Source organism: Grampus griseus (genome assembly GCF_964374135.1).
Source record: "Grampus griseus genome assembly, chromosome: 9".
Classification (NCBI taxonomy): domain Eukaryota; kingdom Metazoa; phylum Chordata; class Mammalia; order Artiodactyla; family Delphinidae; genus Grampus; species Grampus griseus.
The window spans coordinates 48,851,666-48,878,554 of NC_139003.1; the positions used below are offsets into that span (position 1 = coordinate 48,851,666).

General features: G+C 33.0%; 1 protein-coding gene across 1 annotated transcript in view; it reads left to right on the top strand.

Moving 5' to 3' along the window:
• Positions 1-26,889, top strand: part of SKAP2 (src kinase associated phosphoprotein 2) — a 153,212-nt gene that overhangs the window by 10,301 nt on the left and 116,022 nt on the right. Inside the window, exon 4 of the mRNA XM_082662201.1 lies at positions 7,359-7,466. Within this exon, the coding sequence (XP_082518327.1) occupies positions 7,359-7,466 (108 nt within the window). The remainder of the gene's footprint in view (positions 1-7,358; positions 7,467-26,889) is intronic.

Sequence of the window (26,889 nt, forward strand, 5' to 3'; positions counted from 1 at the left end):
TGTCAAACTTGACATTTTTTTTTCCTTGCAGAGATTTTCAGTAGGAAAATCTAACACATACTGAAATTTGATAGTTGGAGTCAAAATTTAAATTTCTGTGTTGTATACTTAGACTTTAAAGATGAGAGTGCTAGCTCCCCCTGCTGAGAATAAAATTAAAAAACATATCTAGAATCTACTCTGCACAATCTTCTTTTGCACAATCTTTCATGCAGAAATCTGTGTTTAACATTCTTAGGTTTTATGGTTCTTAGGGTTCATTGTGGCAGAAGTTTGTTAAGAAAGGTATATACGTGCAGTTACACACGGAAGAATTTTGTGAGTCAGAGGCGAGATACTAACCTAACACCATTTAACCCTGTAGAGATTACTTTATAGTGGTCATGGGAGCAGGAGGGCCTGTGGCTGGGTGCTCATAGGTAATGTTTCGAAAAGGTAATTGGTTTAAAAACAGTATCAACTTTTGTTTGAGAGCATGAGTAAAATCTTTTCCAAATGCTGGTTTTTATTATTCTTGTGATTCTTTTGATATGAATAAATATATGCCACAGGCATTTTCAAAGAAGGGGATTCGGTTTCATTTTTCGAAATATGTGAGAATGCTGGTAAGCTGATTGTCTTCCTTTAGATTTGAGAGACAGCTGCTTAGCGTACTGAAAACCAAATCCAGAAAGGCGTAGGAAGTTTCTACTATTTCATGTCTTCAGTTCTGCAAGGGAAACTTGGTATGGCCCTTACTTCCATGATGCTAATTCATAGGTCATGACCTGAAGCCTGTGGATGCTGGTATGAGGGTCACAACATGAGGTCAGTTAACTATGTGAAGCTAGGCTCTGCGTTTGGGGGAAGCAGTGTGGCATCTTCTAACTGGGGTTAGCAGATACCACAGAGTAACTCATATCTCTGCCAACTGATAAGTGAGAGAGTAATGACGGTTTCAATAAACCAGCTACTTAACCAGACAAACCTAAAATCAGTTAAAAGGAAACCACAGTTTCTTTTCACATTAAGTCATCACAATTGTTGTGATTAGAGGAAATAAGAAGAGATTTTTTTCCGTATTAAATTTTTTAACACTGTTAAATAGAGGGAAGAGCAGGAAACTCCTCCTCTCCACAAGTACCTACTTCTTTGTTCTCTATAATGAATCCTAAACTGTGGGTTTAATCATGTTGTATTTTGCTTAGTTGAGTATAGAAATAATGAATTTATGCATTTGAATTATGATAACTTTTATACAGTGCACTGTTTATAGGGGAAATATTGCGTATCAGATTCTGCCTTTTTTCTTAAAAGGCACATTTTGTTCTAGTGGTTACTTATTGGACTCTCACTGTGACTTAATTATTTGTACGTTAAACATTTTTAAGCTAAGAAAATGTGATAGTATAAAGTCATATATGTAGAATTGCATATGATTCAATAATAGGGTAGGAACTTTCCCTTTGGTATTCTGGTTTAGGACTTGTTCAGGTGTGTGGATATTAAAATTACATTACTGAGATACATTCTTTGTCTCTAAGGAGAATGGAAGTTTATATAGTATTTGATAGAAATTGAAAAATGAGCCTAGAATAAGATTGCAAATAACACAGAATTCAGAGATTCCCCATAATCATTTTCCTCTGAATAAGTCATTTGTATTTCAATACTGCTGTATTGAGTTAACTAATCACCAAGAATGCCTGCTCAAAAGTAAACCTGTGGATAAATTAGATGCATACCTTGGAGAAATATGAGAAGCTGAGTAATTTTATGCCATTCTACCCTCGAAGTATAATTCGACTGTTCTAAAAAGACTATTTCTGTAGTTTGTTAGAAATAGTAAAGGGAAGTTAGTACAGGCTTAATAGTTGAATAAGCAATTACTCAAAAGACATATTTTTTAAAAACAGGAATTTATTAATAACCAGATCTCTACAGTGAATAAATTGAATTCATCTAAGTATATTTTGATAATGCTGCTTTTCTTTTTTTTCTTACATTTTCTTCTTGGGGCTTTTGGATTGTCTTCATCCAAGGAGACCTGGGCAGAAATCCTTTTGGCTGTTTCCCCTCTCTCTCTTTCTCTCTCTCAGGTCAATATAGGGTCACAATGAGGTGACCAGAGGCTATTTTCCTGCTTTTTACCTTTATACTCCTATTTGTTTCACATAATTTTTTTTTTTACATGATGGTTAAGTACCATTTTAATATCATTGTTGGGAGAAAAAAGGACCTGGAATAGAGTTCTTAAATAAAATGAATTAATTCACATTTATTTGTTTCAAATAAGTGAGTTATTAGTTACTTTAATGTTCACAGATGTCTGTTATCCTTCTTCCTTTCCTCTCACATCTCTTCTTATAGTCTTTAGATATTGTACATGACAGAATAACTATCTAACGCTAGTTTTTTATTCTTAGTTACAATGTAGCCTAGTAATATAAAGTATACTCCTAAATACAGGCTTCATGCACTAGAATTCTGCTCATTTTAGAATTATTTTACAATTATGATTATTTCAGAATTTGTTCTCTGTCACATCATAAGGTCATAGCGCTCTTAAATGTGACTTGAAATAATTATTTTGGGGATGAAAATATATTACTACTTGAGTAAAGGTGTTACTGACTGAGTATAAAATAGAATTTTCTAATATATATTAGGTACAATTACTTGTAGTTGTATCTTGCCCTTATATTAGGCTTGTTTTACTCCAGTGATGATTTTGGTATTATTATTTTCTTTATAGAATAAGATAATGTGAAGAAACCTATGCATGACACATAGTCAGTGTTCAATAAGTGTTATATTAATGTGTATTCTCAGATTCAAGTTCATTTATCAAGAGGATTTAGTAAATCTTGATTTATAATTCAGTTTTCAAATAAATTTTGAGGAAACCATAAATTACTAGAGGAAGGGTATGCATATTAACATGAGACAAATATTTCAAGAGAATATTTTTCAAATATGGGTGTCTACAGCTTTAAAAAATGTGAATATATTGTTTTCAATTCTCTTTAGATGTCATAACTAAAAAGCTCTCATTTTCTCCTTTAAAATATTTTCCCTCTAAATTAAAACATTTATTTAGCAGATTTTATCCTAAAACTCCATTGATATTGTTAAATATGAATAGGTTTACTTAGAAAGCAATTTCCTTTGACCTCATTTGTATTATTAAGTTTATTTATGGACTAAACTAGTTTTTTGAGTAACAGGGCTGTTAGATAAGAAGGGACCCATTTTAGTTTGTTCTGATGGAATCCTTGAGAACAGCAGAAAAGTCAGAAGTTGGGATGACGTTTAACTTCGTTTCCTTTACTCTTCCTAACATAGTATATGTTCTGTTGAAAGTTAGCTCCCCAGTGAAATCTGAGCAAATAACTTGCAGCTTCCCTTACCCCCACCCCCCATCTCTGGCCTTATACAAATATGTTAAGCATGTTTGAGATTACGGGGCCTATAGTAGTAGAAGTCTGTTTCAAAGGTAGTACTTGAGGAATGGTGTCCTTCCTTTAAAATTCTGCCTCACGTTTGCATGCTGTAAATTAGCCCTTCTATGGTAGAAGAGTTATGAAGAGAATCTTATTTGTGGTGACTCAAATCTTTCAAATTTTTAAGAATTAAACTACAGGTTCCCTTGAGAAATGACAAGTTAAATGTTTATGTCCATTCATAGCTGTATATTATCACTTGAGAAATTATTTTGGACAAGTGAACTGAGTAGAAAATTAATATTTTTGACTCAAGTAACTTTCCCCACCAAGTTTACATTTCATTCTCTGTAAAAGGGAATGGTTATCGTCTGAATTTTAGGTATATTATTTAGTTTACTATTTACCTGATTGTGTTCAAAATAGAACTGTATTTGCCAAAACAAGCAGTAGATTGGTTAAATCACCTTCAATGGTGGGATCATGACTGTTGAATTGCTGTTGGGCTTTATCTCCAGGCATTTAGGAAATGTTAATTGACCATGAGCCATATAAAAAAAGAAGGGATAATAGTAATTTGAACCCAACTATTAAAAATTTAAAAATATTTTTCAAAGAAATATGCTGCTGTGATACGCCTAAGCCTTGATTTTGATGTGTTATTTAACTTGCCAATGAAATTACAGGACAAGAAGTCTTGGATCATTGTCTTTTAGACTGTTAACTTTGTATCATTAATTAAACTTTTGAAAGTTGTGGGATAAATCAAATGCTTTTCTAGGGAAACAAGAAACAGTATTAATGAGCAACAACCCTATAATTATCTTTCTGAGTACATAACAGGGACACATTCATGTCTTTTCTTTGCGCAATAACTTTTACAAAGAAGTATTTTTAAACTGATCATTAATTTTATGACCATAGAAATGAGATGCAAAATTTATGCTGTTGTCATTGGCACAGGCTCAAGGCACCACTGACATTATGTGTGATGGTAATAGAATGGCTGCCAACTAATGATTCTGTAGACATTTCATTTGAGCATGCTTTTCTTTTAGATGTCTGATTAGGATGTAATGCTTTCAATTATGTCTGTAAATTGTATTGGATACGTTTACCTGATGCCCATTGTTGCTTTGGAGTTCAGTTTTCTATTACATAAACACAAGTTGAACATTTTCCTTTTAATTTATCGAAGTCTTTGCAGGTATAAGTTGCAAGTACTCAGCCCCTGGGGAGAAAAAATGCTTTGCACTGCTCAACAGCGACCCCTGTGTTCAATTAAAGCTCCTTATAATATAGCAGCTCTTTGTTGAGTTGAAAAATATAATTAGGGAGGGGGGAAAAGGGGTGGATCATCACTGGAACAACAGTAAAATGAAGAAGACTGTTTTGAAAAACGATGTGTTTTTTCAACTTAATGCAAGTTAAAAAGGGAATAACCCTATATAGATGCCACAGGGATGCTTATTCTTTACTTTCTGAGTTAAATTCAAGGAAAGCTTTGAAAAAGGGGGGGCGGGGAGGGGAGAAATGAGGCCAGTAGCAGTACTTAATTTATTTTGTCTTAGATAAATATAAATATCACAGTATTTTTTTAAAAAAACCCAACATTTGAAATGAACTGCAGTTCTTAGAATGGGTAAATTGAAGACAATTTCACTTTATAATCCAAAAAGTGTTCTTTTTTTTTGAACAAAACCAAAAACCACAGAGGTCTTTAACATGTCAGTGACTAATTTGCGTAGAACGGTCTTAACTTATATTAAATATTATTGAATTTATAGCTTTAATAATGATGTTTTTGCTGTGTGTGTGCATGTGTACATACATGGATATATACACAAAAATATATAATGGATATTATCAAAGGATAATAAACTAATTCTGATTTTCAAAACTTAAAGAAATTTTTTTGTTTATTTCCACACAGAGTTTAATAGATTTAAGCATGAGCATCTGAATTTTTTCAAAATCCTTTCCATAGAATCATTAGCTTTATTGTTGTATTTCTGTATTCTTAATAGTGTAATATGCTAAGTGCTAAGTTATGGTAATGTAGTCGAAGTGTGCTAATACTTTTTTTTCATAGCAAGATTTATAGTTCATGATTTGAAATATCCTTAGAAAATTCATAACATAAAAATTCTTACTTTATTAAGAATATAAGGATATTCTAGCAATTTTGAGCAGTTGAGAATTTTGTGATCTTTACTACTGTGTATTTCATGAGCTGTCATTTTATGTTCAAACATATTTTTACTAGCACTTTTTATGAGGTTCTCTCTTACCTCATATTTTAAATCAGACCACTCTTCTTTCCATAAGAGAAATATTATAAGGGATCACTGAATGTTCTGAGAAGTACTTTGAATATCTTGAAAGAAAGAGAAATTAAGATCCGAAGAATGAGTAGTATTTGTACATGTTTCTTGGAATTTTAATTGGGGAAGAAACATCACCATGTATGGTACACATAATGGTATTATCACTAAGGACAGTAAGATAGTCATCTCTATATTCTGCTCTTATTGTCTTGATGGGAGATATCTTTACTTTCAGGGTAGGGTAGGGATGATGAATGCTGATAAAATATCAAAATTTAAAAAAGTAGATATGAATATTGGTTTTTATTATTTTGAAAGTGTTGTCTTGAAAGAGGCTCTTTCCTCTACCAAAAATATGGTGAAAGTAGGGTGCAACCCATCAGATGCATGTCAGAGGATACAGATATCCTTTTGGAGAGCCAGGTAGCTTTAATCTGGATCTGCCTAGCAACTATGATCTAAAAGTAATACTATAGGCACTCTAGGATTCCTAGGGAGATTTTTCACTATGACTTTTAGGTGAGGTGGCTGGTTTTCTCTTGAATTTTTAACAAGTAACTTGAATTGTTAACAGATCATTTATATGGTATTAAGCATACCTTTTTCCTTGTTGTTCAATATGGATGAAGAATGAGTGCTTAGATGTAACTGGGATATAGCAAATGTTTGATTCACTCTTTTAAAAAATTATTCTAAATGAGTATATGGAAAAAACCCAAACCACAAGATTTTATTGTGGGGATTAAATGACTTCAAGCCAACCAATCAGCCTAAGATTTGGAAATCATCTAGAAAACTAGCCAAAACACAAGAAAAAATAAAGTAACATATCACTGAATGCAAAATCAAAAGTGTCTAGTTTGTAAATCACCTTGTTTGAATTTAAAAGGTTTATATGAGTTTTAAAGCAGTTTTTCCGTAAAAGATTCCTGCTCTTGAAAACACAACTGAGTATTTTTAATCTATTCTAATATAATCTGTGATTTTTTAATGAAAACATAAAACGTTCATATGGCTTTGAATTATCAATTTCTCATCATCATTTTTCCAATTATTGAGTAGGTAAATGGAATTAACTTGAATTATTTTCTCTGTTGTGCTTTCCATGCTTTTTTTGGTTGCTGTTATTGTTATTTTGGTTTTGTTTGTTTTGGTTACACACTGTTTTAACCTGCTTCCACTTTTTTGAATTCCTCTTTGTAGAGACCATCATAATTTTGGAAGTTGTATCCTTTTGTAACAGAAAGAAGCAGTTGTGTACTGACTTTCAAAAACTTACTTTAGCTAAGTTACAGCGAATATACATTAAAATAGGATCTGTTTTTATCTAGTTCAAAAATTTTTCTTTGGTTTTCCATGAAAGTGACCGAATTTAATAGTAAAATTTACCTCTTTGACAAAGTAACACTTTTAAAGATGGCTAAATTATAAAAGACTTTTCTCTGATTAGTTTTTGTTTTTTAATAATATTTTTAAGTTTAATTTTTACTTTATATTGGGGCATAGTTGATTTACAATGTTGTGTTAGTTTCAGGTGTACAGCAAAGTGGTTCAGGTATACATACATGTATACATATATCCATTCTTTTTTTCTCTGATTCTTTTATAGGTGATATAGAAGATGGAGAAGAATACGATGACCCTTTTGCTGGGCCTCCAGACACTATTTCATTAGCCTCAGAAAGATATGATAAAGATGATGAGGCCCCCTCTGATGGTATGCGACATTTTCCCATAGAATATACCTCTTGACACTCTAACACAAAACAGTGCAATGTGTAAAGGTGGTGGTCTTGTCAGAAAGCAGATAAACACAGAGGCTTCAGTTAACTTACCTTTACCAGAACCTTTTAAGGAACAGAAGAGCTCTCTCTAGTGGTTTTCCTAAGTATGTAGTTCTTTCTTTTCCTAGGAAATTTTCTTTACTTGAATTTTTAGGAGAGTGCTTGCATCATCGTATGAACATTATCAGTAAGTTTGTTGGTTAATTTGATATTATAAGATTCTTGCTTAATTTTATTGTGCTGCTTAATGACTTGTTGTATTTCATTATTTTATAAATAATGAAGAAGGTTTTTGATCTCTTTTTCCCTGAAAACTTCATACAAAATGAGTTCATAAAATATTAAATTAATTATTCCTACATTGCCTTCTCTCATTGAGACAGGTTTCCATCAAATGCTTCTTTTAATAATACATTTTCATTTTTCTGATTGTCATTTAAAAATATCCTATATTACACAGTAATATTATAGTTTTTTGTATTAATTGAAATGGTAATAAAATTGATTATTTATTTATTAATTTTTAAAAACTTGCCAAAGTTATGAAACTTGTTTTTAGTGTAGCATGTGCTTTCTCTGTTATGCCACCCAGTTGAGTGCATCTGAATTATAGAGACCTATAAGGGTGATATATAGGTACAAATTAAGAATGTGTATTGATAAATTAGCCATGCATATTAATTTGTGGCACTCAAAGCTTCACATAGACATAGAAATGAATAATGCCTTCTGCCACTATATGATGATCAAACTGTGCAGTTCCATCTCTAAATACAATTGCTGAATGAAAATATGCTTCCTGCAACAGAGCACTCCACATTTTATGTTATCCAGATTATTCCCTTTGGAAACATAAATTGCTTTTATGAGGTATAAAATTATGTCTACTGCAGAACAGGGATAAGTCAAGTACATGCATAAGTGATAAACATTCTAACCACTGATTCAGAACAACACAAGCTTTTTTTTATATTCAGAACTTTGTACAGTGTGTAGCAACAATAATCATATCCATTTTATGTTGAATTTTACATTTTGGCTAACATTGAATATCTATTTTTAAAAGGAAAGAATTTCTTTCTCTTAGATTGTCTAGTTTTTAAAAAGATGCACATTTTTCTTCAGTCACACTTATTATCTGAAACAGAGCATTACCCCTTCTAACCTGATCTTCAAAAGCATTTCTACTAGAAAATGTTTTATAATCGATGAAGTAATATTTTCGGGCAAAACAATGAATTATTATTTGAGTTGAACTATTTTTCAGACACATTACAATGGTTTGTTTTGCTTCTCTGGAAAACATTGGTAGATAGAAATGAGTATGTTTGTATGTATACATATATAGAGAGTACTTATACTCAGGATAATATATAGATATGGATACATATTCATAGAATATATATGCTCAGGATTTCTCAAAGTAGCATAGATATTTTGATGTACCAGGAAGCATTATGTGCCATCTTGAAAAAATTACAACCTAAGAAATCCAACAATTAAATATATGTGAGAGCCAGTGATTTGTTAGGAAAAGTGAATTGCTATTGTATTTCATGTAAATAATCCTGTAAATAATCATTTACAGGATTATTGTCTTTTTCTTATGAGTAAATAATTTATTATGTTTGTTTTCATAACCAAATATAAAGAAAATACATTAATAGCATGAAAAAGATTTATTGCTAAAACATTATCAATATTTGAATATTATTTAATTAATTATATTTATGTGTAACATTTAAATTTTTGTTAAATATTGCATTTTCATCAGTGTTTATGTAAGCAGTTCTTAGATTGAAAATTTAACTTTTAGTATTATTCATTTTTGGTATATAAATAATGCTGTTTTTGATAATTTTACATTTTCTTCTAAGAATACTCTAAATTAATTTTAAAACTACCACTTGAACTTTTAATTTCCACTCTAAAATATCATCTAGTCATATTAGTTTTTCTTCCTGCAGCTTAATCGTTATATGTGTTCTCTTTCCTTTGCTGAATAAATTTTCCTTCATTGTGTGACCTTAGTCTAATGATATATTAATTATAAAATGATAATGCATTTAACAACAAGTATAACTAGATTAGCACAGGTCACCAAAAGGCCTTTTGTCAAATCAGATTGTTGTTTTGTCCTTTTGACTTTTACCTTATGGTAGGCACTAACAAAGTATCTGAACTTTGATGGATTATAAACTACAAACATGAGATGTATTTTTCATAATGCTAATGTAATTTTCAAGGTACTATAAAGGTCAAACCTGCACATCTCTGTGTGCATTCTAAGTTTGTCTTTTCCTTTAATATTTCTTTTTCTCTGTTCCTCTGGTTCAAAAGTTCATTCAGTTCCCAAATGGCTACCTAATTTTCCAGTTATTCCCTCAAGCCATATGTGTTTTGGTTTCTTTATGGTTTATTAGGTACTGTAGGAAAGTAGCATAAGTTATATCTTCTAATGAAATTCAAGCACACTTCAGTGATGCTTCGACTTGATTGCTGATAGCAATTAAATCACAGCCAAGGAGAATAATGCATAATCTCACAAGGTCCAGACACCCTATAGAAATTGAAAGGAAATGAAAACAGAAAACAAAAACAAAGTCTTCAAACCCTGCCAGACACGCTGTTTCCAGCCTGCCTTTTTTTTTTTTTTTATTGGCCAACTGCCTGATTGATAGCAAAATCATAACTTGCTGCATGCTAACAGGCAGAGTTCACTTGTAGGTTATTGTGAACTGATAAAGGGTTAGATGGAGTTTTGATTTTCGCATTGGACCTTGGTACACCAGATTAATGGAATTTCAATGAGTGACTAGAGTAGCCACAGCTTTGTCAGAGAAACAGATGGATATTCTATAGTCATGTCTACTCATTAATACTAGTTGCCTGAAAGGTGTGCTGCTTTTCTATACAAAAGAGTTGATATAATTGATTTTTGAATAATGCATTGAAAACAAAGTACCTTATTGATGACTAGAATTGTAACGTAGATGGTGACAGAGTTTTGTAACGCTTGTAGCTTAAAAATATTGTACTTTGTAATTTTTTCTCGTCTCTCTTTGGAAACACTTTTTTGTTTTTATTTTTTGAGGGAAAATACATTTTATAAACGATTGTATGACTGCTGTTAGTTTCATTGTGATTTGGTAATATTTATAAAAATTATATTTAATAGAAATTTCATTTTATTAGCTTTGTGCTTTTATTTTTTTCTGAAAAACTTAAATCATAATGGTTTCTAGACTATTGCAGATCACTGTTAGAAGTTTTATGCTATTGTATGGCTGGATATATTGAAGTGTTAGTAGAAATGGTGCATGTCAGTAATCAGATAAAATTAGAGATAATGAAACTCAAAACCTTAAAGAATATCCCTTGTCATACATGTTAGAATGTTTGTTTAGGCACTAAGATGGTAGATGCAGGGTAGCTTTTAGATACAATATAACGATTTGGGTTTCCATTTTTCTATTTTGAAATCATTTTTCATTCATTTTCATTATTTGTAAAAGCAAGCATCTAACCGTGTAGCATTGTGGAAAGTCCCTAAGGTAAGGTGAAAGGATTCAGTGAGCTAGAAGACATATATTGGCTCTGCCCATCGATGATAGGTTGAAGGATCACAGTAGACATTTGTTACAAATCTGATTCAGTCCTAGACCATAATCACTTTGTGGATAAGAATCTGGAACCTCTAGGGCATGAATATAGGAAGACTAAAATGAAGCTAAAGATACAAAACAGTCATTTATTGTCCGGGTATCTTCTTAACTAAAAATTCCCAAGTAATATAGGTTACTAAAAACTGTGAGCATTACAGAACATAGGTTTGTATGAAAAAATACCGGTTTACGTATGGAACTATTTTTAAAGTTTGAGATTAAGAAAAAAGGCTATGCTCTTTTGATCATAATTTATAATAGTAGATGATGTTTTCTTCTTTTTTGGTATTCGTTTTCTTTAAGGAATACAATATATGAAAACTTGAACTTATAAAACATGTAAATCACTTATTCCAAAGGATTACTTTAAGGATTATCTCCATGATGCCTATAAATAATGAACTCTTATAATGCATCTACAACAAGCTTAGATATAAATCCATCCATGTGCATAAATATAAATTTAATGGATAAATTTTTACACATTACACATTTTTTTTAACACCTTTATTGGGTATAATTGCTTTACAATGGTGTGTTAGTTTCTGCTTTATGATAGACACCGACTTTTGAGGAAGATTTTTTTGTGCATAAAGTTAGGTGTAGCACTAATCAGTTCTAGTAAAAGCCAAGCAATAGATGTTTTACTTTTCTCTGGGCTCCAGTAGAATGTGAAATAATATTTAAAACCAGGAAAAACAAGGTTCTTTCAATTACTTCCCATTTAGGGTAACCAACTATAGTATCATGTGGTTTTTGATAATAAAAATCATATTTTTGTATTTTATTCTGAGAATTTAGATTAGTTTGCAACTTACACATATCTTTGTATACATAACATATTGTTGCACTTGTGTGGGTTTTTTTTAACTTTTTTTTGGGTTCCTTTAAGCTAGCTTGTGTTATAGCAGTATAAGAACAATGATTATTTTTGTCCTTCTGTAATGTGTATAGCCTAGCTTCAGGTACTTTGGTAGACGTGAGGGGTTATAGTTTGGAGAAATGATAAAAAAGTAGAAAACATGTTTTTACACTCAAGATATATATTGTGTGATTGGAGATATAAAGTATACACAGATGTAAAATATTTTTATGATTACAAAGGCATATATGAATAAAATAAAAACACATAGCCATTGAGAATCATCTTTTTGATTTTTATGCCATTGAATGGGAAAATACACCACTATAAAACAAAGTGGGCAAATAAGACTATAACAAAATGGGCTAGATAAGAAATATTGCAAAGGTAATAAAACTCAAATTATGAAAAATAATGCATTTTTAATACAGTAAATTAGCAGTTATTTACACAATTCATGAAGAAAGGAACAAGGTACCTTGGAAAGGTAATGGGGAATTCAAAGATGAAGAAAAAAAATTCCTGTTTTCAAGAGACTTGTAATCCAGTTGGAAAGAGAAGATAGCCACCTATCAGCAATCTAAGTTCTAAGAGGCAGATTCCGAAAATAGTAACTAGTATGTGTTAAAATATTGAATTGATTTGGCCTGTACCAAGGCAAATAATTGGTATCATTGATTTTCTTCCCTTATTTGTTGACTCAGTCAGTCATATGTTTTGGCATCATGTTGAATAAACCAAAACATAAACTCTATGCCTACGTTCTGAGAGGTTGTAGAGTAAATTGTAAACGGAGGGCCTTTTTTTTTAAAGTGAGTTTTGCATGGTTCCTGAAGTTTGCTAGAGAGAAAGTGGGAAAATCTACTGAAAAGAACATTTAGAGTAGAAGTCCAAAAACCAGGTTTTCATACTGATTGGTAATCATTTTGTTGTCAAGGTCAAGTCACTTAGCCTCTCTGGATTTTTACTTTCTGATTTGTGAAATGAAGAGTTTGGACCAGGTGATTGATTAGAAGTTCCCTAGATCTCCAAATGCTTGTGTCCACATTTCAGAATTAGTAAATTTAATGGTGGCACAGAGGTGATTTGCCTGGAGAAGGTAATAACCAGAGGTGATGTTGAATAGGAAGGAGCGCAGTGGGTCTTAGAGGTAAGCAAATGAGGGACAGTGAGAGCTGAATACCAAGTTAAGGAGTTTACCTTTGATCTGGTAGTCATTAAGAGATCCCTGAAGCAATAGACTGATGTGATGAGTGCATATTTGAGGGAGATGGTCCTGGCAGTTAATTGTTGGATGAGTCAAGGCAAAGAGACCATCTAGTGGAGGCAGCAAGCTAAGTGTCTTGCTACATTATTCTGAATCTTGACAGCCTCTCTGTGCGGTAGATATCATCACTATTTGACAACGGAGGAAATTCAGGGATAGAGAGGTCAAATGAAGGTCATATAAGTGGCAGAACTGAAATTTGAATTCATGTCTGTCTGACTCCAAGGACCCGGCTCTGCTCTCAAAACCACTATATTTTGCCTCTTCCCCAGCTAAATACTGTTGCTTTTGGTTCAGAGGGTGTTGAGAAGAGCCAGGGTTAGAGTAGTAGACATCGCACTGAAAAGGAAGGGATTCTTTTAGCCCCTTCCTACCCAAAGTATGGACTGCAGACCAACTGCAACAGTGTCACCTGGGAGCTTGTTCAAAATGCTAAATCTCTGTCCCCACCCATACCTACTGAATCTGAATTAGCATTTAAACAAGATCTCTATGTACACATTAAAGTTTGAGAAGCTCTGTTCTAATTGTGTTTATTACCTTGGGCTTTGTGGCTGAAAAGAAGGGTGAGCCATTGCACTTGGGCTGAATGCGCAGATGTGGACTAGGCATGGCGCTAAGCAGTCCTTTGTAGTAGGTAAAAATGATTCTTTACTTCCTGCACTCTTCTGTGGTCCCTCAGCACACTGCACAGGGCCCCTTCCCGACACTACTGTCTGTCGGTAGTTGTCCCATTTTTGAATCTGTTTCCCCCCTCAAATCAAATTCTCAGTTAAGTACATTGGAAAGGCTTTGATAAATTACCCCTAGGAAAGTTTGCATGTTAATAGAGGAATACCTTAACCCAAGGGAGGTCAAGTTCCACTCACAGATCTTTAGGTATCAGCACTGGGCCAATGGTAAAGATATTTTTGGCTGTTGCAGAACTCTGTATCTTATAAAATTTAGGCATGTAACAGACTTATCTTTCTTGCTATATATATTTGGATTTGGCCTCTGGTCTTTGTTTGGAGAAGTCACAATGTATAGCTTCCTGTTTTCAGTTGTGTGTCCTGTTTGCAACTGCACCAAAGTGTGAATTAAGAGTTCAAACGTTGAAAAGCAAAGGTTAAGACCATAGACTGACCCACTTGATTTTCGAGGAAGGCTTGCTAGCCTGGCACATGATTCCGCAGAGAGCTCCCTTCCTCTGAGACAAATTCCTTAGAAGTGACTGTGCTGGTGCTTGAGGTAGCATCTTAGGAAGGAAAGGGGATTGAACCATCTTTAAGTAATATTTATTGAGAAATATGTCTGACACTGAACCAGATTCTTTCATCTACATTATTTCCTTCAATTGACTCAGAACTACCAGGGAGACATTTTCCCTATTTTGCTGATGTGGAAACTGAGACTCAAAAAGTTGACTATCATATCCAACTTAGAAGTAGCAAACTTCAACTCCTTTGATCCTTCTATGCCATGCTACTTAAAAAATTAGACTAGTTTTTTTCCTACTTACAAGAGACATGCATCTGGTTAAAAATAAAAATGATCGGAAGGGTATACGATAAAATGTAAAAGCCTCCTTTTCCACCCCGCCCTAACCCCAGAGGCAGCCACTTGTTAGTTTCTTCTCTAGCTACTATAGTAACTTTGGGCACACTACTTCTAGTTCTTGTCTGATCAACCTTGAACAGAATCTGTTGACTCCCTCTATGATGGATGATTCTGCACACCTCCTTTCCCACTTCTGCCTCCCGATTTTTTATTATTTTATTTTTACTTCTTTTTGTGTTTGCTTTTGACTTAAATAATGTTCTTCTTATTTTGTAATGCACCAACCTCAGAAGGTGGCTATTGACTCTTTGTTATTAAGTATGCGGAAAGTAGTGCACCCAGCTTTCCTTCCATCTCTCTTTCCACTCTTAAATTCCAAATTTGTTCATTAAATTATTTTTGCATTGTTAAGATCTATAATATTTATGTTTGATTCTCTAACTCTAAGCTGACTGTGCTTTGTCTACAAGTTGCATTTTAATCATTGGTCCTTTTCCTTCATGTTATTGGTTTCCCTCAAAGGTCTGGACAGCCTTGACTATTGATTCCTGTTCATGAGCATAGTGTAGGTAATTTGTGAGGGGTTCCTTTGCTTTTGCGTGTCTATATCCTGAAAGCCATTTCCTTTGAATGGGAGGTCTGATTGGGGGTTGTGAGTAAAGTGGGCAAGGCTTGCTTGGAGGCAGCCTGCCTACGTGTTAGTGAGGAGCACAGAGGCAGACTGGGACCCTCAGTTGTCAAACGAAGTAGGACATTACTGAGGCAGAAGTTGAATGCTTTTATTTCATTTCTAGTTACAAGTTTTTAACCCCTTTCCTCCTTTTTTTGGTACAGAATTGGGGGTAAGATTAAAGCAATTCCTTTATTAAACCTTCTAAAATTATGGCTCTTGAGAACACATGCACTTATGAGTTAAAGAGGATGACTTTGATTTTATAGAGTCCATCAACAGTTTGGGGGTAGAGTCTAGGATTCTTATTCTATTTTTAAAAATTAGCTTTATTGAGATGTAAATAATATAACCATAGAATTTACCCATTTAAAATATACAATTCAGTAGTTTTTAATATACTCACAGAGTTGTACAAGCATCACCCCGATTAATTTTAGAATATTTTCATTGCCACAAAAAAGAAACCCTGTACTATGAACAGTCACTCCCCATTTTCCCCAAATCTAGGCCCCCCTCCCCACCTCATGGGCCTAGGCAGCCACAAATCTACTTTCTTTCTGTATAGATTTGCCTAGTCTGGACATTTCATGTAAATGGAATCACACAATATGTGGCCTTTTGTGCCTGGCTTCTTTTACTTAGCATAGCGTTTTCAAGGTTCATTCGTGTTGCAGCACACAGCAGTACTGCATTCCCAATAATGCTTCACTTGTATGGGTATGCCACATTTTGTTTGTCCATTCATCAGTTGATGATTTAAAAAATATATATTTATTTATTTATTTGGTTGTGCCAGGTCTTAGTTGCGGCAGGAGGGCTCCTTAGTTGTGGCATGCATGTGGGATCTAGTTCATTGACCAAGGATCGAACCCACGCCCCCTGCATTGGGAGCACAGAGGCTTAACCATTGCGCCACGAGAGAAGTCCCTAGTTGATGATTTTTTGAGTTGTTTCTTCTTCTTAGCTACTATTAATAATGCCACAGTGAACATGTATGTACAAGTTTTTGTGTATGTCTTCATTTCTTCTAACTATATACTGTACCTTGGAGTAGAACTGCTGGGTCCTACATTAACTCTAAGTTTAACTTTTTGAGAAATTGTCAAACTATTTTCCAAAGTGCCATATACCATTTTATGTCCCCACCAGCAATGTGTGAAGGTTTCCACTTCTCCACATCCTCATCAACACTTGTTATTGTCTGTCTTTATTTTAGCCATCCTAGGGGGTGTTCAGTGGTATCTCATTGTGGTTTTGATTTGCATTTCTCTAATGACTAATGATGTTGATCATCTTTTCATATGCTTATTGGCCTTTTGTATGTCTTCTTTGGAGTAGGCCTAGTCAAATCATTTTTCCATATTTCAATTGGGCTGTCTTTTTATTGTTAAGTTCTAAGAGAACTCTAGCTACCAGTCTCTTATGAGATATATGATTTGTAAATATTTTCTCCAGTTCTGTAAGAACTTAAGTTCTTACACCTTAAGGTGTAAGTTCTTAAGGTGTTCTTAACTTGAGGCTAAGTCATTTCTCAAAATACTGAGTTCTTTAAAGAATTGTGAGATTAATACACTAATTAAAACAGGGACATATCCTAGCCTACCTTTAATGTTATTGTTGCTTAGTGGATACTTTAGAAACTGTGCAGATGGCAAAAAGTAATTTTCTTGCTGTGCTTTATTCAGCTCAGTGAACTCTCGAATTCTATAGCCTTTAACATAATTTAAAAAAGAATTCTTGCTTTGTGTTGTTGCAGAAGATATCAATCCCCTCATTTAGCAATATCATCTATGCCTTTTGAAATGTAAATGCAGTAAGGTTTGCTGCATTACACATATAAATGAATAATCATATGGCTCTTCTTTCACATCAGTTTTACTTTAACAAATTATTTCAGAGAACATACAGTCCAAGTAAATTATTGTGTTGATATTCTGACTTTTTTGGGCTGGATTTTGTCAGTGTATAGTTATGGTGGTGGGATCTAAGGGGTGCTGGGGTGATCATCTCAGAAAAATGGTCACTATTTTTAGCTTTCAAAAAAGAAGTTGGTTTGTTTCTTTGAATTTGTTTCTTCTCCTTTGTAAGGACGTGTGTGTGTGTGTGTGTGTGTGTGTGTGTGTTTTGTTGTTTTTCTTCCTATATGTCAGTCACTAAACCTAGTAGTCTTGCCAGATAAGGGAACTGAGACATAAGGGAGCAACGTGAATTATCTAAGCAGTGCTACTCATTGTGTAGTCTGCAGACTGATCTGAGTCTGTGATCTGTTTGCTACTGGTCTGCAACAATATAAGTACGGAAAATGAGATTAAGCACTTAGAAATGTTTATAGCATTTTGACATTCCTGCATTATCCAAATACGTGATCATTATTTTTTCTAGTAATTCATATTATATATAAAATACATACATATATACCTATATGTATATACATATTTTTAACCAAAGTGTTAATTTGTGATGTTGTGATGTCTTGTGGGGGAAACTGGTCCTTTATCACAGTTAGAAGAATTGATCTAGGGTCAGAGAGAGAATTAATTACAGTAGTCTCAGTATCTTCATCTCCCATCCTTCTGATTTTTGGTTATTTTTTGGAAATCTTATATCTTTCTTATATATCTTTCTGTATATCTTCATCCATAGTCACAGTCATGTTTTAATTTATATATTAGGTCTATTTTCACTATTGAGGAAATTTTAGGGATTCTAATTCCATTTTTCTTGATATACTTTCAAGTTCCAATGTCATAATGAGATATTTAAATATATTTTATATGAAAGTTCTGAGAGCAGTCTCCATGTTTGGCTGTCATTGAAGCAAAGATGCTGCCTCGAAGCTTTTCATTTGGAATATCTAGAGAAAATGTTAATGTAATTTGGATACCGTCTAGTTATTTTCCATGCGTAAAAAGCAGAAAAAGATAGTGTAATATTTAAAGACTCTCAGAAAAGTAATTTCATCTCAGAGATGAGCTTTGGTGTCAATTTGTTTAAATGTCTTCAAAAGCTCCTCCTCACTTTCTAATACCACCTGTAAGCCATGCTATTTTGAACATGCCCATCACTTTTTTTTTTAACACCAAAGGAAGATAATAAAAAATAATATTTTAATATCAAAAAATAGTAAAATGTCTTACCATGGGGAAAAAATACGCATATATTTCTTTCATTGAATAGGACTTGTTTTGGTATTGGTGTCCTGGGCCCTATGTTCTGGGATAAATGTATGCCATAAACTTCTAATATGCTTACAATAGGATTTCTTTATAAAAGAAAATGTGTCTTTTAGGAGGTGAAGAATTGATTTTTTTAAATATAAGTAGTGAGAGAGGGTAACAATGTTGTATGCTTTAGGCAGAGTGCTACATGGAATAAAAGTTTAATTCAACATATTTTACAGTTTGTTAGACTGGGGTATTAATAAGACAAGTCACTGCTTTTAAGATGAGCAGAGGAAAGAGAGTTGACCAACTTACTGCTACTTTGGGTCATCAATTGTCATATTTAACAGAGGTAATAATGGGTAAAGCAAGTAGGTAATGGATTAAGCAAGTAGAGATAAGAGCTGTGAGGAATGTCTCAGAAGACAAATAAAAATTTGGTTTGCTGTGGGAGGGGAGCTGAAGTGGGGAAGAGAGACAGGGATGGGCACCCTTCTGGGGAGCGCACGCATAAGAAGGACCTGACTAGAGGCTTGTTGGTCACCTTGACAGTGGAGGCAAGGGACAAGGGAGAGTAAGTACCCAGAGGGGATATGGGGAAGGACCAACAGTAGATTTCACCATGAGACCTAAGGTGAACCCTGACATTTAGATTCTTTTCTCAAGGATGTGAGGCCATCTATAAAGAGGACAAGAAACATTAAGTCTGTTGAGCTTGAAAGGAGTATTGAGAAATTTAGTCAAAGAAATTTAAGAGGGAGTGTGAGATATGGGATAGAGATATGGAGAATCATTGATTTATTTGCCTAAACATGTTGAATGTCATGAGAATGATAAGACTTGCCAGAGATTGTAGAAAGAGATAGATTAGGAGGTTCAAAATAGAGACATCTGCCCCAAGTTTCCTCACAGTGAAACCAGGAAAATTGTTGCTTTTGCTTCTAAACATATGATCTTAATTTACAGAATTTTAGAAGCCATTAATTACTTTCATTCCTTAATGTGATTATATACATACGGGGATACATTTTATCTTGAGTTTTCTTCAGCATTCATTTGAATCCTGGTACGTTCTTAGGCTTTTCTTTTCTCTTTGTTTTTACTGTCTAATCATATTTCTCCTTGTAATTAAGGAATCATATTTATTAACTGTGTTTTGCCCTGGCAGTCTAACCAATATTAAGCATTAGTCAAGGCAGACGGGATATACTTCTGGTATCCGAAAACTAAATTTTGAAGGGCTTTAAAGAGGATAAAATTTGTACTTCATCATATCAAGGATCAAATTGTATTGTGGTTAAGTGCACAGACTATGGTATTACATGTACCTGGGTTCAATCCTCGTTTGACATTTTGACTTTGGAAAAATTATTTTCTCTCTAAGCCTTAGTTTCTGGGTTTATAAAAATAGGGATAATTGTAGTATCTCATAGGATTATTGTAAGGATTAGTGCCTGGTACATAGGACTTGCCCATTGTTAGCTCTTGGCTATTGTAATGTCACAAGATGACCAAGTGATTAGATGAATAACTTTGTTTTAGTATATATTTTCTCTGGAATTTTTTCTTGTTTTTCTTTTCCATTATAGTTTATTACAAGATACTGATATAGTTCCCTGTGCTATACAGTAGGGCCTTGTTGTTTATCTATTTTATGTATAGTAGTTTGTATCTTCAAGTCCCAAACTTTTAAGAATACTTGCTAGTGGATCCTATTTTGTAAATGGATGAATTCTTTTTTGTGACAGTCATTCCCTGTTTTTAAAATCAGGTTGTTAAATATTTGATTTTTTCCAAAGAAATAAACCTGTATCATATAACTACATGTTTCATAATTGAGTACAATTAAAGTCTTAATATTGCTGTCTTGAACTATGTCAACTGGAATTCTGATACTGGTATTTGCAAAGTTATCTTTTGGGTGATAAAAATATATGAAATAAAAGTTAGTGTTTTTATTATATGTAAAATATTTGGATTTTATTTACTAGTAGCTTCTTTAGTTTAAAAAATTTCCCCAATAAATTTTGTCCTGCTCTGTTTTACTATCCACTGAGCTTTTATAAGGTATCTCTCATCATTTTTTTTCTGTTGACATTTTTTTGACTAACATAGAAATACATTTTAATGTATTTTTATGAATCTTTGTGGATACTGGAACCTACTGACCTGTGTGAATACAGACACTTCTGTGAACTAGCTGTTCTCCTCTGAGGCTTTAAAAACATTGCTGGTCTGTTATTTAGTTCAGAAATATGAAGGTTTAACAGCTATTTATCCCAAAATTACAGTGAGGGAATGTGTCCTAAGAAGTTGAAATGCTGATGTACATTTTAAGTTTTATAGCAGTATTTCAAACAAGCCATTGGAAGTATACAAACACAAGTTTAGTTAGATGACGAAAAGTGAGTTAGGTATAGTTTAGATAGGGCATATCCTCTGTGATTAATTTTTCTATCACTGTGGCTGTCAGTGCCCACAACAGGGATTCAGATAGTGCACTGAGCAGCTCATGTTAGCAGTTCATTTCCTAGCCTTCTGCAATATGCTAGAAAATGTATTAGAAAAGGTTTCGGTGAACATTGATCAAATTAGTGTGTACCTGCGATTTGACCAGTCCTTTTCTAGAAGCCTTGTAAATTCAGTCCTTGCTTTTATACTAACAAACTGATTAACCAAAAGACATCTTTGCTTTATCAGATTTATTTACTAATGAAATGTAATTGATCTGTTGCTGATTGGGTTATGAGACTAAATCCAAAGGCCATCTATCTATCAGTGTAACTGCTAATATAGTAAATGAATCAACACATATTTATATTGTAAAATTGTATATTCTTAGGATTTAAAAATATCAATACTCTTAATTTTTTATCTTTAATATTTTAATATTCTTATTTTCTTATCTAATTTTCTGACCTACTCAAGCTAGAGTAATACAAAGCAGCTGTATATATTCATAGGTGATGATAGGCCAAGGAAAGATGGTAATAAAAAAAACAAAAAAGCTCCCTCAGCATAAGCTTTGCCAGACGTTACTAAGTGTATAACTGTCTTACATTTCAAAAGTATGACTTAACTGATATTGAATTTCTCATAATTGCATAAATTGACAATGTGTATTATCTTTTCCCTATCATGATTTGACTTTGAACATGTCTTGAGATGTTACTGTTTCTTTAGCATTCTTTAGATATCACAAGTGGGAAGTACTTTCTTTGTGTGTGTCCAAAAATATAAGTGAAATAAGTTTTTATAAAACATGTACGTCAATTGTTTAGTCATGAGACCATTATATGTAACCATTATCTATACATAATTCTCTTTTTGGAAAACATAAAGAATTTTAACAAATGTCATTGTTGAATGTAACACAAAATAAAAAATAGGAAAAAATAGCTTTATTTTTCACAACAAAGCTATAACTAAAATACTTTAGTATTTGTTGTCTGTGGATAAAGTTATTGGTGTACTTTGCTAGGGCCTATGATGAAAAGCTGAGATTATCTTTTACTTTTTACTATATATAAGTTTATCATTCCCAACTAAGATTGGGACTGTTTAAACCTTTGGCAGTTCACTGGTATGGGGTATTTAGAATCCGTTATTAGGCTATGATAGGAAGGATGTGGTGAGTTGGTGGTAATTGATTTATCCCCATCGTACTGAACCTCCCGCTCTTCTTCCACTTTGTCCTCCCTTGGGCAATAATCAGTGTCGAACTGCCAATCTGTAGACTTAATTTCTTCCAGCAGTACCATCTGGCTTCTTGGCACCAGAAGTTATATTGGTTCTTTGTGGTTGCTGCTGAATTTGTCATATTGTTAGACAGCTGATGGGATGCTTCTTGCTATTTGATCCTAATTTTCTTTTAACTAATTATTGATTTTTATTTAGAGACTCTCCTTTAGCCATTTCTTAAAGCATGCAAGAATTTTATTGTGAAAAGAATAGAATGCACCTAAACAAATACTGTGTGTAAGCCTTGAACTTCTCCTCTCTGTATTGTGTTCTGTCTAGTTCTTCAGTGGCCCTCCCTTTCAAGAGAGATTAATTTAAAGTTAATTGTAGAGGTTTTCTGTTTCATTCAAATCCTTGTATCTCTGGGTAAAAGTTACTTGAATGTATATTTAAAATCCTGTTATGACTGCCAACGTTTTCCAATAATGAATATTTAGAAATCCCTATCAGTGGCACAAATAACCTTCTAACCTCCAGCAATACTTTATCCCCTTGTTAAAAAAAGTGGCCATTTGTGTATATCTTGTGGGTTTTTATTGGTAGGTGAGGTGGTTTTACTGTCATCCGTAATAACATCCATAAACGGTTTTAAAAAATAGTTATTAAAAGCACATCTGAGTTTCAGTAATTTAAAAAAATTGCCTAAGCACACAGTTCTATACACTGAAACATTTTTTTTCATATTACATAGTAAACTAGACATTTTTGATGAAGGCAAAGAATTATCTGACCTGTTTGTTTTCTGATGTAAAGATCATAAACAAAAATAAATTATTACTGAAACTCTCAAAGAATCTGCATGTAAAGCAGTTCATTTTGACAAATATTTACTGTATCATATTAGATCACATTCATTTTAAATGACACAAGATACATCTTTTAGAATGTTTTTAGAGGTGTCCATTCATATAAAAGTGTTTCTACTGAGTCGAAACTTTTGATTAGATGTTACATAATCTATGTTGGTTATAATAATTACAGAATGCTATATGTTAGAAATATTTACTTCAAATTCTCATTGTTGCTGGTATGTGGGTGTTTAAAGTTCTTAAATAGTGATTCAGCTGGGATTATTTTAATATCACTATAGGGGAAGTCTACTAACTGAAAACTGAACTTTGCAGAACATTTTCATTTTATGTTAGATAAAATATACAGCTAAATTGCTGTAATTTGGTCATGTGGTGATGTTAAATCCAGTTGTTTATAATTGTTTTGGTTTAAAGTATATAGAGAAAAGGAGCAATAAATGTCACTCTGTAAGAAGAACTAAATCAGTTGTCAGTGAAATGATTCATGTGTTAACTGGGATAGTTAACATGCATCTTATTCTACTGTCTAGCAGGAGGAGGTGGGCTATAGAAAAATGAATGCTTCACTAAATAATTTACAACAATTATATCAAATTTTAATAACTTCAGCTAAGAAGGCATATATATGATTCATGTTCTCACTATCACCTACATTAGAGATTAATTGTGCTTTCTTCAAACAGAAATGTACTCTTATAAATGTTTTTAATTGGTAAATCATGATCAGTTTTATCTTTATAGAGTAGCATTATTTGATCAGTTTTTAGCTATAAGTTCGTGTGAAGCTAAAATATTACAGCTAATCTGTTGTCACAAATGCCAGCTCATTAGAATTTGCCCCTAATATCAAAAAATGCCCTGAATTGTTTGTTGGCTTTATCTTAACTTAAATATGTAAAGGGGGACAGTAAAGCATTTTTCTTTGGAATCACAGGGAGTTCAGTGACCTTTCTGTGGCAAATTATGTAGAAAGAAAATATTTATATTCATTTAAAATAACCTCTGTGAAGAAATAGTCTCATTACCCTGTTTGATCAATTTCTTGTAGCCTGAGCTGTAGCATGCTGCTATTGCCATTGGTTGATGGAATACACTGAGTAGTGGCTAATGGTGATGGTGCTCATCAGGAAGGGTTCAGCCAGCGGTCAGCAACAAATAATTCAAGACTGTTTCTAAGTTTGTGGCTGGTGGAATTTGCTTCTTGCTCCAAGCCAGCGGCATCGCTGAGCTGGGCTATTTGATTAGAAGAGAGGCATATTTGCTTCTTAGCAACTGCACATTTGCACAACCCGTAGTCCTCTACTGCCTCCAAAGGTTTTCCTTTTGTGATGGTAGAATAATACTTTATTGTTGATTGACGGACAAAAGAGATTCTAATACAAGGCAAGCTGATAACCATTTTTGTTGTTGTTGTTGACTTTAAAATTTTGCACCTACGCATAACATTTTTTGAAAAAGTATAGAATAAATGTATGCATAGTATAAATAGGCATGGAAAACCCCAATGTGTTCGAATTTTAATATGCATATTAGCATGGAGGTTTGCACAGCATGAGTACCATTGCATACTGTTACATTTTTGCCCAGCAGGTTCAACGATAGGAAATCAATTCTGACCCTAGTGTATGTATTACATATATCCATACTCTGAATGTTTGTATCTCCCAAGTAGAATTAATGCTAGAGAAAAATTTAACAAATAGTGTTGAAAGATAAATTGTTAGTAGAGTTTTAAATGGCTTTGTCAAATTTAAAAACTATTCTTTATATAAAGTTAAATAAGTCAAATTTAAAACTCTAATACAATGTGGGTATATAGAATTTGGAACATATTTCTCACAGGAATGAATCTACAGAAGAAAATGTGTCTTTAATAATAAACAAAGGTATTTATAACCCAGCAGTTAAGAAACAAGTGAGAAAAGATAAATTTGGGGAGGCCAGTCTGAGTTTTATGACCCTGGGAAACTAGGATCAGAAAATCCTTTTTTTAAAAAACATGGTTTTACGGATTATCTCAAACTATATGGTTAGGATTTGAGTTTCAAGATTTTAAGGAAGATGATGTAAAGGATGATATGACCATAATGTTAATTTTACTCTTGCATTATTTTTTGATAATTAAAAAATACCTGCTATACTTTAAAGGAAAAATGCAAAAACCATTTGAACCTATATATTTTTACATATATAATTTAAATCCATTGTTTTGTATAAATTGTTGACATAATTCATGGTAATGCATATGTAAGATTAATATAAGTTTAAATTTTTAAGATTAATATAAGATTACATTCTGTGATATTATATTTAGACCATATTACCCTTTTTTCCAACTTAAGGAATGTTTTTTCTATTTTTGTCTCCTAAGGTTCATGACAGATATGAGAGTTTCCATAATTTAAAATGAACAACGAAAAAGTGTGGTGGTGTGAAATTTTCCAGTTAACAAATCTTGAAACGTGTTTTGGGATTTAGGGAAAGTTAAAGCAAGTGCAGACATTAACATAGACATTAAGTGTGTATGGGCAAATACTCTCATTTCCCAATAAGAGGACCTTAGGGCATATCAGTATGCATAATATGACCATCACTGTATTTACTTACTAATAAATAACCACTTCAGTGGCAACCTAGAGCCCGAAAAAGGGAAAAGGAGTGAGGTTGAGTGATTTGATATTGCAAAGCAGTAATATGCCCCATCGTATCAAGCAGCTGTCCCTTTGCAATTTCAGTTAACATCTTTGGAACAACTTCTTCAAAAACAAACTGGAGCTCTAGGAGGAAATGGAAAATACTTTTAAGAATGATTTTAAATTGTTTAAAAATTAACATGCCTTCAAGTGAATTGCCAAAGTTAGGATGTGAGTTATATGAATTAAGATTATAGCTTTTATGAACATTTTATTTATAAGGTAAATTATAGGACTTTGATGTAATAAGGAAAGTGTTCTTTAAATTACTAAACTCTTTTGCAAATACTAGTTGCAAAAATGGGATTTTAAAACTCTAATCTACTACATTAAAATCACTTGTATTTATTAGTCTATATAATTAAGTGGCATTTATTGCCAAGTGTCCTTTCCCCTATTAACAATTTCTCATTTGGGGATACATAGTAAAAGTTAGTTTTCTTAGTGGGACTTTATAACAATTGTCACCTGCTGATGGGGACATCTATTTTATTATTAACTAGGTTCTTCCCTCCATCTCCTTGCAAATATAAGAAGTACAAAGTTATATCTTTTTGGACTTCAGTTTTTACACATAGGTTCATTTGTTGGGGAAGAAGATAAATAGGGACAACGAGAGGTTTCTGATGCTCTTCTTTAGGTAAGGAGGATATAGGAGTAAGGAAGGAGCAATTTGGTGGGGTTGAGGAAAATGATGGAATTTTATTATCTGTTCATCCGAAATTTTAGTACTCGTGTGGCTTCCTTAGATCTTTAAGGTAAAATCTCTAGAGAAATATATCAGAATAAACTTCAGTGGCATGCATGGTGAATTATTGTTTTATTATTGAAGAAGCTATGGTCCAGAGAGATTAGGTGATTTGTCCAATGCCACAAAGCAAGTAATGGTGAAGCTGAGGAGGAAATTTAGGTATTTTTTCCTCCAAAACCTATGATCTTTCTC